This window comes from Salminus brasiliensis, chromosome 8, assembly GCF_030463535.1.
Source record: "Salminus brasiliensis chromosome 8, fSalBra1.hap2, whole genome shotgun sequence".
Classification (NCBI taxonomy): Eukaryota; Metazoa; Chordata; class Actinopteri; order Characiformes; family Bryconidae; genus Salminus; species Salminus brasiliensis.
In genome coordinates this window covers 20,569,779-20,581,011 of record NC_132885.1, presented here as the reverse complement: position 1 = coordinate 20,581,011, position 11,233 = coordinate 20,569,779, and the positions used below count along the sequence as shown (strand labels likewise).

Sequence of the window (11,233 nt, the reverse complement as noted above, 5' to 3'; positions counted from 1 at the left end):
TATGTGGGGTGGAACTGCTACCTCTATGTTCAACCCTCCTCCTTTATCCGGGCCTGGGACCGGCAAAATGACCTTAAAAAAGACACTTTGGCAGAGTTGCCTAGATTTTTTGTTTTCTTTCTTTTTTAGTTTTGAGATGAGAGAGTGACTGGAACTTTGGAAGTTAACTGTGGACTGTTAACCCCGCTCTGTATATTGCTCCAACCTACCTGCCACACTGAATCCTCCCCTTTCAAACCATCTGTCTCCTACTTTTTCTGCTACCACAGCTGATCCTCATTAATTGACATCACCACATCACAACCCTCCTTCTTTATACTTATCATAATATTTAAAATAGATGGACTGGAGAGTTGTGCTTCTCTTCTGCACTAATACTCACAGATGAACTCCAGTGAACAGAGACAGTGGTAAAAACGACTCTAGTGGAAAAAACGTCCCGTTATAGGTTAGTTTACCTCGCTTAGCAGACAGCATAGCCTGTGAATAGTTATGCCTTTTCTGCGTTATTCAGCAGCTATGCACCACCACATACATAGAAACACACATACACACTGCAGTGTTTGTACTGATAATAAAAGAATGTGAAGTTCTCAGTAAATTGTGAGATTTGTGCATTTGGTAAAACTTACTTTTCACAAAAATTCCACTTATTTAATAGCTGACTAAAAAAAGCAGGTGTGAAATGTTCAAAACCTTTACTATATCACCAGAGACGCCTTTAAGGACTTTGGTAGGATATTAGCGATTTTGTTTAAAGCTTATTTATTTACATGTATGGTTTGTTTACAGTTGAATGTAAATGGAGCCACTCCTGAGGGAAAAATGTTAATTCTGTCTTTCTGTTTTGAGCAACCCCCCCTCCGCGCACAACGAGCATATGATGTGAGACACCTACACTATAAAATATTAATAAATAAGATCCGTGTGTTTTGGTTCAGTTTCGCAGCAGAGTATCACACATTATGGATAATGATTAATCATTCATACATGTACATGTTTGAAACATGCATTTTGCTTTTTTTTAAAACAAAGTTGCTGGTTTATTGAATGGAGCACAACTAGAAGAAAGTGTGTCCACTGTCTGCGGAAGACGCTTGTCTAAGAAAGAATAAGATAAGATAGCACTTTATTGATGCCGAAGGAAATTGCGGTGTCATAGTCCTGTACACATTGCACACAGGAACAGACCTACATTATTCGAAAAAATACAACAGATGTAATTGAACTAGAGGTAATGTATTATTGCACTATAGAGATGAGAGGTAGTAAGACTATATATAAAATATTATTACTAGGCGCCACAGTGACAGGAGAGTGAAACTGTAGTAACAGCAGCAGGTCAGGTAGAAATAACTGCAATATTAAAATTGTTGTTTTTTTTAATGTTTGACTTTATGCCACAATCTCTTGTTCGATTTATTACTAAGTCTTAAGTAAAAGCCCTGCTCCCGGTGTCAATACATTTAAAGAAGATTGCCACCATATTATAGAGACTGTACCCCGCTATTGGTCTGGGTTGTTTGATTAAATATGTAAATGGTGAGAATGATTATTTTAACCTTTGATTTTTTTAACAGACTCTCCTCTGCCCAGTCTATAGGACATAGGATTGAGCAACAAGTTTGTAATCCTATTAAACGAAATCCTGGGAGATGGGATTAACATGCTTCCAGTTGTACTGTAGTGGAACACGTGCAGGCTTCTGCTCGACTGTGGCTAATCAAACACTGAGCATTAACCAGTTTGAAAGTACTCCTCAACTGTATGTGGACTCCAAGGACCTCAGACTTTGTACTATCTACAATCAAACCCCAGCGACAGTTTTTCTGTTCCTTTGTGTCGTGTGAGCCCAACCTTTGGAGTACTCAGAGGGTAGTATCAGTATCAGTAGATATCAACTGCACTTTCAACCAACAGCAGGAGGGAAATATTTCAATAACCTTTCCACAAATCAGCAAAGGTAAGCAGAGAAACATACAGCTGGGCACTACATTTACAAGTTTTCTTTACATTATTATTGTTGCATGCATTGTTACATGCATTATTTTTATGTAGTCAACACGCTTGGTAATCTCCAAGCTATCTGGAGAAAGTTACTTTTTTAGAAATACTCCTTTCTTCATTCTTGTTGGGATGTCTGTTACTGGCTCCATGGCATCGTCAGGAACAATCATGGTGAAGAAAGTGCTTGTGGATGTGGACTGTGGCGTGGACGATGCCCAGGCCATAATGATGGCTTTGGCTGTGCCAGATGTTCAGCTCTTGGGTATCACCTGTGTTCACGGCAATACCTGTGTGGAAAACGTGTGCAAAAACGTCTTGCGGGTCCTGAAAGTGTGTGCCAACATTTAGCAGTAGAGAACTGAGCATTAAAACCAAAGTAGTTAGTCATGTAGTGTACTCTGGGCACATAGCTGTGCTCCAGGCATTGTCTGGTATTGACCCAAACCCAAACACCAAGGCATCTGTTGCCAAATTATGTTCTGTTTGACCATCATATTAAGTGTAGATTTAGGTAGACTGACGAAATGTGTTCAAACTTTATATGCAACATTTATGCACATAAACCTTTCTTTGACCGACAAGAGAACTTGCTACTACAAGCTACTGCTACTACCTTAGTTTACCTTCTCTACTTTTTAAGAAACAAGTATTAGCACTGATGGGATTTTAGCTTTAGTGGCCTTTAGTAATGGATTTACAGGATTTTTTTATGTCAGGCTTGGTTTCTGGTCTGACAGAAGTGTGTTTGGATGTATGCTGCAGATTCCTGTGTTCAAAGGGGTCTCGACACCACTTTTGGGAAACACACTGAATGCTGGACATTTTCATGGAGAGGATGGCCTTGGTGATGCTCCAGACCCTGACGCTCCTGGTTTGGAACTACTGCAAAAGGAGGGAGCGATGTCGGCCATTATCCGCATAGTCAATGAGAATCCTGGAGAGGTGTGTACATTTTGCTGTCCTCATGCACTCCTATGAGTTCCTTAAAGGAGAATTCCACAAATTCTTTAAAAATGTTATGCAGAATTTAGAGCTTAAATTGTAAATGAATAGCTTAGAGTAATTTGGTGTGAATTTGTGTATTATAGAGAAATTATTATAATTTTTTTTCAATGATTATTAACAGAAACTGTTGGTTCTTTTAGGTATCTTTAGTGGCTACAGCCCCACTGACAAACTTGGCAATGGCAGTAAAGTTAGATCCTACCTTACCACAGAAGCTGAAAGGCCTGTACATCATGGGAGGAAACATGGACTGTGGGTGCATAACCTGTAGTTTACTCTGATCTTTGGTTAATTGTTAAACCTGTAACTTCAGAGTTCTGAATCTCTTCATTTCTGGTCATTTATTAATTCTTCTTGACTGATGATCAGTTCATTTCTTGAGGTTAATGACATGCTGTTTGATTGCTGTAAAGTATGACTTTGTAAACCTCTTGTCTTTAGCTAGAGGAAACACTACTATATGTGGAGAGTTCAACTTCGCAGCAGATCCCGAAGCGGCGTATATTGTACTGAACGAGTACCTGTGCCCCACTTACATTGCCTGTTGGGAGTTCACATGTTACAGTAAATTACCCTGGGTAAAGTTCACATTTTCTTATAATACCATTCAGATGTCCCTCATGTAATCTGCAGACTTCCATGCAGTCTGCTTATACCTGTGTGGCAATTATGAGGAAAAAGATACTTTGATACATTAGGTTGATGCATCATTTCACAGTTCATGTGTGAAATCCATTGAGTTCTTTGGGGCAAATTCTATGTGCTAAGCCATTAACCCTGTGCAGAGCTCCTGTCCCGGTGGGCCCACAGTGCTTTTACCTTGACTAACTTGCTGGTCTTAAGTAAAGCTTAATAGATGAATCTAAACAGAATCTAAAAATGTTAAACTATCTAGGACACTCCAAGAATTATGACATATTATATTATATTGGCAAGAACAGGAACATGTTAAACATTTACTTCATCACTCTGCATCTACAGGAGTTCTGTGATGACTGGCTGGCTCAGGACACAGAAAAGGCTCGATTCATGAAGAGGATCTTCCAACACAGCATAGACTCATGCTACAGTGAGAGAGTTGAAAAAGAGCTGGTGGCAGGACAGGGATTCATTTCCTGTGATTCTTATGCCATGGCAGCTGCTATTGATGATTCGTTTATCATTGAGAGTGACCATAAGGCTGTTACTGTGGAGCTCTCAGGTATGCATTCACGAGGTATGATGGTTGTAGATCACCTTGAGATGCTCCAGAAGACTCATAAAGCTTACATCATGAGGAAAGTGGACTTGAAAAAATTGAAGCAGCTCTTTATGAATTCTTTAAAGTAAAAGTGTCACTAGTGTGACCATGTGACTAAAAAAATGATATGTCTGTTTTTTTTTATTCTGCTTACCTTTTTAATAAAGCTATACTGAAAAATGTCTTGGCTTTTTCAAAAGACTTGTACTCTGGTGCAGGGTACCATTAATTGTGCACAACAGCTGGTGGTCTACTACTTCTGAATTGTTCTCATATAGTATGTCCAAATGTTTGTGGATACCCCTTCTAATGAATGCATTTAGCCTCCTTACATTTCACTCATTGCTCACACAGATGTGCAAATTCATACAAGCAGTCCTTGTAGAGAAGCTACAAGGCACCATCATTGGTGGTGTAGACTAAAGGGGTACTGTGTTCTCTGGAATACTGGTGCTCTATGGGCATGAGGGGGGATGATCTTGTCACTGAATGCACTCAAATCCCCACGGCAATGCTCCAAAATCTAGTAGAAGGTCTTCCCTGGACAGCAGAAACAGCAACTCCAGCAAAAGCAGGATAAACTCTTAATACCCTTGATTTTAGAGAAAACAATGAATGAGAAGATGTCCCAATACTATTGTCCAGTGTATTGCAAATCAATGTCTTGGCAATGTCCTCCAATTTTAAAGCACTGTACTTACATGTTTAATGTAGGCAAAGCATAAAACCAAGATTCAAATGACACAAATACATCAAGCAAAATTATTTACAACTTTGAGGAATAGTCCTGTCGTTCAAATCCAGCTTCTTCTCCAGCTCTGTCTGGCACCAAAGAAAATTACTGCAGATCCAACTAGTAATCTTTTCTCCCTCTGAAACGAGATCTTGCGTCCAGCTAAGGAAAGAAAGGATGATAGTCAACTTAAGTAGTTCAACACGCTCTTGAAATTTTCTGTATGGGTATAATCTCTTATTGGCAGCAAGATGTAGCAGTCAGTCAGTCAGTCGCTGGCTACATGAAAAGGTGTGCACCCTACTCTAGTCCTTTGGTTAATTTAACAGTTAAGCTACATTTATTTATTTATTTCTCTCTCTCTCTCTCTCTCTCTCTCTCTCTCTCTCTCTCTCTCTCAAATTATTTTAATTTACTCAAACTGTCACTGGCTGACTGCCAGCAGCCACTAACAGTAAAAGTAGGGACTGGATTACTAACCATTGACCTTTTGCATTCAAAGAAAGACACCTGAAAGTGTTTACAGTGGCCTTCCTTCAGACACTCGCTGGGCTTCTTGCCTTCCTGAAATCAAACACAGGGGTTAGTCGCTGGCAGCACTGAAATGCTTCATTTCTAATAAAGATGATTCAGCTAATTAACTAAACCAAAACTAAGCCAAAATAAAAGATCAAATCACATTAGCTGAGAGCAATTTGGGAAAGTCGTTACCTGACCTTCCTTCTCAGCTACTCATGCTGACAAAGTAACAAAAAAAAAAATATCACAGAATTCAGACGTCTTTATACATTTTCTAAATGTCCTCATTTTGAGGTGTAGAAATGAGAATTTCTCAATTCAAAACAAAAACTGAATTTCATGTTGAGTTTGCTTCTACAGTCGCTGCACATTCTGTGTAGAGATCTGCTACAGCTTGAAAAGCGTCTCCTTAAAGTAGCTTTATGGATAATTGGTATTTCTTGCTCCTGGTTTCCACCTACAGTTGGGAAGTGAGTCCCGCCTAAAGGACAAGCTTTAAACACACACTCCTGAAAAAGCTGAGAGATCCAGAACCGCCAATGAAAGAGTGAGAAGCATGCTGGCTTTTGTGGTAGAGTAATAATTATGCACACAGAGAGAGATCAGGAGGACCGTGTCATATGGATATAAGGTGGATATTGTATGCCAACTATTTTATTCAGGTCATGTGAAAAAGTCAAACTTTTTTTCACCTAAGTTGAAATTAAGAGAGATGCTTTGGTCATAAAGGCTATTAAGACTGTTCATTATTCCTGGTAAATGAATAAATCTTAATATTAATGAACATAGCTGCGTGGTTTTAGAGGTATTGAACTGCTCACAGCCGCCCAGACTCTACTCTACTTACTCTACGCCACCAGCGCGTAGCATCCCGAGCATCCCCAACTTTAGTAACAACAGTAAACCCAACATTGTTTTCATCTGTGAAGCTTTAACGACTTATTGGCCGTTTAAATGCTTCACTTAGTTAATCTTTAGCTTAATCTTTCTGCTCTAGTAAAGATGATTCAGCTAAGTAGCCAAAGCACGTGAACTGAGTTTCTCTGAAGGATACAGCTGGATAAGCCTGATTTGACTGAACACAACAGTTCGACCAGGCAGCAGCTTTGCAGGCAGAGACTGAGCTGGAGGGGGAAATGCTGTGAGAGCTGCCAGTTCAGTGGAGTTACCTTCACAACGCAGTCATGTTGGAGCAGACAGGCTTTAAAATCCTCCCTGACTCCAGCACAAGCACGACCATCCTCCTCTTTTTCCTCGTAGTATTTAGGCATCGTGCTCAATCTGCATTCGAGCTGAATGTAAATATCTTCCAGGAGCTTGCGATCAGAGTAATAAGCGGTTTAAGAGACAGCAACTCTAAGGGACACACAGGACTGTTATGAAAGCCGCCATGACACCTCAGCGGTGCATTCTGGGAACTGTCACAAGTCAATAAAGCCGCCTTTAGTTTACAAACGACCAATTTCTGTCTGATGATTATAGTCTTACATGTTTCATATTGCAAAAATGTTGAAATATGTGCAAATACTTTAACTTCAGGCGTCAGTCTAATTTTCATCAGTGAAGGGTAGCTATATTTATACAGCACTGCAGACTCGGTTTCTACCGTGAACCAGCAGCCGGCGCCAAAGCGCCACACTTACTCTTCAGGGAAAGAGGCTGCGTTGTCCTGTACGGCATCCCTAAAATAAATAAATAAAAACTCAATAAAAATCTATTTTAATATCTAATAACCTCTAAAGTTAGAAGCAAATGAGAAAAATACTATTTAGAAATGTAATTAATCAATCCACTCCCTTAATGTGATCAGTCCCATAAATATAAACCATTCCCTCCATTTAATAAATAATTCCTCCAATGCAACAAATCTAATTTAATGGAACAAATGAAGGGAATGGTTCATGTCTAAATAATATTTGTCTATCTTCATACTTTATTGGCTCTGTAAACAACACATTACAGCGACTAGTCTTTAAGGTTGTCTGAAATGTCTGTGACCATGAGTAAACAGAACAGTGATTTATGTAGAAATAAACAGAAAAAAATAATAAAACAGCAAACCATGAATTATGTCAAGTTTGATTTATTTATGTACTCTCCATTCAAATCTATGTCAGTTGGAAACAGATGCACATATGAAGGCACATGATATGCTGGGATGCACCAGACAGGGGAATTACTACTGGGGGGAGGGAGGTGAGGACTAAGGACAGAGAGAGTTTAAAAAGGAATATTGAGACTCCTGATGTTTTAATCCCTCGTTCTACATATCTACACCTGCTCAGGCTTAATGGATAAGGATCCTGGGAGGAGTGAAGACAGAACAGCAGGAACTTCAACCCAGCCTGGTCAGACTTTATACTGTGATGCCTTCACTAGTCCAGCTTGTTCATAAACAGAATTCTGCACTATGTGAAGTAGCACTTTCTCTGTTCGTTTCCGGAGTACATGGTTAAACATGTGCTCGTTTGACAATCTGAATGCTTGCTTTCTATGCCAGGAAATATGAAGGTTTGAAAACATGTAAACATTTATCTCAACTTACCAAACACACAATTTCTCGATTTCCCCTCGTCAAATTCATCCCCACACAGATGATGATATGTAATTGAAAGTGGTATGCACAGAATGTCTTTCTCTGCTTGACACACAGACAGGCTAAACGTGCATACAGTAAATGGGCATAGAATGGCATGATTTCTCAAGGTCAACTCACATTTCTAAGAGCCTTCTAAAAAGATATATACAATCAAATGAGATGAGAGCACTTGGGAAATATGTACAGTAGTTACCAGACCTCTTTGTCAGATAGTAAAGCTGACAAAGCAAAAGTCAAAAACCATAGAATTCAGAAGTCTTTTTAGTATGTCTATTTATATTTCTAATGTGAATACATATTATATTTCTATATGTATTGTAGATAAAATATAGCACAAACTTTGTGCTACTTGTTTTTACCTTACTTTAGGTCACTCTGATGAACAACAGAAGATCCAATATTTGATTTCAATTGTGAAGTTTTACAGACATATCAGCCATTCAAATGCTCTGTTAAATCATAATTGTATGGTTTTTGTCTTTATTTCCTGCTTATATCCAGCCTCAGTGGCCTGCTTTTAAAGGCGATCACACTCAGAGTCAGCTTTTGTACAGCACTGAACATATTAAGAAGACATCAAATAGCAGTGATACAAGAGTATTTGACCGACAGCTGTGGACAGACAACATGACAGTGGACTGTTTGAAATGGAAAATGAAACAAGAAAAAAAAAATAATAAAAAAGTACGACAAAATCAAGAGACAGGAGACAGACACGTGTAATCCTTTGATATGTTTGGCCTTGAACATATTAAGAAGAAGAAAAAAACAAACAAACAAACAAACAAAAAAACACAACAAGACATGCACTGAACCTGGGTTTCTTAAACAAAGCAAACACAAGAATGTCAGCTAGTGGTTTCCAATACCAGTCTACAGTATCCAGGACACAGTTGAACTACAGATACAGGCTGAATCATGGATCTACAAAACTGGGATAGGGAACCGCTTCCTCTAATTCACAGGTTTCTTGGGAATCCTCAGTCCATCTGCAGATTTGTTCTGTGCCAAATCTGGGCTAGACCACCATTACTCTAGAGCATTTGATTTCCTGGCTCAAGTTTAATGCAAACAGTTGAGAGAAGAAAAAAAAAAACAACACTACAAAAAATGGCCAAGTTGTGGGTCCTCAAGGACTGACCCAAAGATCTCTCGTCTGAGATACTCCTGTGTAACAAAGGGTCTTTGACAGAGAGGCAGTCCCTTTCCAGTCCCCTAGAGGACACTGGACGTTAAGGCACAAATGTGGGGGACCGGCACCCATTGGAACTACACAAAAAAAACAAACAAAAGAAAAAACCCCAAACCAACCAAAAAACCCCATAAACAAGATTCCTCACTTTAAGCCACAACCACTAAAAAAAAACCAAATGATTTACTTAAATATTTATCAAATCAAATATCTACTTCTACCACATCTTACTTTTCACAGCATAAAAAATAAAATTCTCTCTTGTACAAATTAAAGATTTATTTCAAATAAGTTAAATCACCTTCATAGTTCGTCGAAATAATAATAATAATAATATATATATATATATATATATATATATATATGTATATATATATATATATATATATATATATATATATATATATATATATATATGTATATATATGTATATATATATATATATATATATATATGTATATATGTATATATATATATATATATATATATATATATATATATCCATCCATTCGGCTGAAAGGCCATGGTTGATTGGTTTACGTCAAAAGGACACTGAAGGGAAAAAAAGGCCTTTCCTGTCATACAGGAAAGGGTTCTGCAGTAAGGTTTCTGTTCCAAATTTGTTTCAAGAAACATTTTGGCAAAGTAGTCAAACAACAACAGGTTATCTCCATGTAACAACAACCTGTTAAATGGAGATAAATTAAATAAAGTTTAAACAGAGTGAGAGGTGAAAACAGCAATGCAATTCGTTCATTCATTCAACACTTAAGTTCTGAATTTCTGATTTCTCGTCCAACAACTTTGTGTAAACTATAAAGCACTTATTTGACCCATGGACTTAACGCTCCATAACGATACAGTACTGAGAACATCCTCCTTCGGTATGGGCCTTCGGCTCCTCTCCAGCATTAGCACAAAACCCTGCAGCTAGTACCAGGCATCTGTGATAGCACTGATCGCAAATCCTCAAGGCATAACTTCAGTCTCTGGTCAAGTTCTTTCGAAAAGCATCCTTTTTTTATACAGTAGTATTCACATTGACACAAAAGAAGAAGAGAAGATGACTTGACCAAATAAGATCCTCAAAGGGAAAAGCAAACAGAGAAGAAAGAAAAAAGAAAAAAAGAACTTGCGAGCAGGAAAGGGGGCAGTGAGGAGGGTGGGAGATAGAAAAAGAGAAAGATAAAAGGATGAGGAGTGCGTAAAAGACAGCAATCCTTTGAGTGACACTGTGATTGGTAGAGTCTGTGCGCTCTGAGAATGTCACTGCTGTTTTGGAATGCTGCAAGAGTTCATACAGCACAGCTTTCGCCAGTGGAGGCCTACAGACAGTTATCCAGCAACTCTCTTTATGTGGATCTGAAAGGTAAAATAAGAGCACAAAACACAGGTATCAGGAACATGTTCTGCAGAAAAAAACTCTCAGCTTGCATCTCTTGGGGTAGTCTATTGGGGCTTTCAAGACATGACTAGCACCATTTTCCTGCTGTTGAAGCCATCCTTTTTTCCATCTCCAGTTTTTTCCCCCGAAGGGACGTTTACTTCCAGAATTAGCTGGCATGATCGATGATGGCATGATGGCTGTGCTTGGATAAGTGTTTTTTTTTTGTTTTTTTTTTTAAGAAATTCAGCTTTCTCTTTTTTAACTTCAGTAGTTCACCGGATTTGTTTACAAAATGCATCAGATGTGTTTATATGTTCCTTTACAAATAGTTCTCTGGGAAACTTTTCTTGGCCTTTACTTTTCCTGTTAACTGACATTTCTCAACTACATTAAGAGCAGAGAAAACAGCTCCCTGAAAACAACCCATCTTCTCCTGCATGGTGAGCATCAGTAATGGTAATTTTCCAAGTGCTGGACAGCTGCTTAGAGGAGCCCATGGCTGTTGATTATTGGGACAAGATTTTGGGAAGTCAGTGTATTTAGAAAGCATT

General features: G+C 38.5%; 3 protein-coding genes across 3 annotated transcripts in view; 1 reads left to right on the top strand and 2 right to left on the bottom strand.

Moving 5' to 3' along the window:
- Positions 1 to 2,175: 2,175 nt before the first annotated feature.
- Positions 2,176 to 4,341, top strand: LOC140560666 (inosine-uridine preferring nucleoside hydrolase). Its single transcript, XM_072685175.1, has 5 exons — positions 2,176 to 2,344; positions 2,759 to 2,949; positions 3,153 to 3,264; positions 3,454 to 3,590; positions 3,994 to 4,341. Exons 1-5 carry the CDS (start codon positions 2,176 to 2,178, stop codon positions 4,339 to 4,341), a joined length of 957 nt encoding a protein of 318 aa, XP_072541276.1.
- Positions 4,342 to 4,933: 592 nt separating this feature from the next.
- Positions 4,934 to 6,907, bottom strand: coa5 (cytochrome C oxidase assembly factor 5). Its single transcript, XM_072685176.1, has 3 exons — positions 6,674 to 6,907; positions 5,466 to 5,549; positions 4,934 to 5,147 (listed from the first exon to the last, which is right to left on the bottom strand). Exons 1-3 carry the CDS (start codon positions 6,773 to 6,775, stop codon positions 5,106 to 5,108), a joined length of 228 nt encoding a protein of 75 aa, XP_072541277.1. The 5' UTR covers positions 6,776 to 6,907; the 3' UTR covers positions 4,934 to 5,105.
- Positions 6,908 to 9,732: 2,825 nt separating this feature from the next.
- Positions 9,733 to 11,233, bottom strand: part of mgat4a (alpha-1,3-mannosyl-glycoprotein 4-beta-N-acetylglucosaminyltransferase A) — a 34,704-nt gene continuing 33,203 nt past the window's right edge. Inside the window, exon 16 of the mRNA XM_072686069.1 lies at positions 9,733 to 10,657. Coding sequence (XP_072542170.1) covers positions 10,631 to 10,657 — 27 coding nt within the window. The 3' untranslated portion in view covers positions 9,733 to 10,630. The remainder of the gene's footprint in view (positions 10,658 to 11,233) is intronic.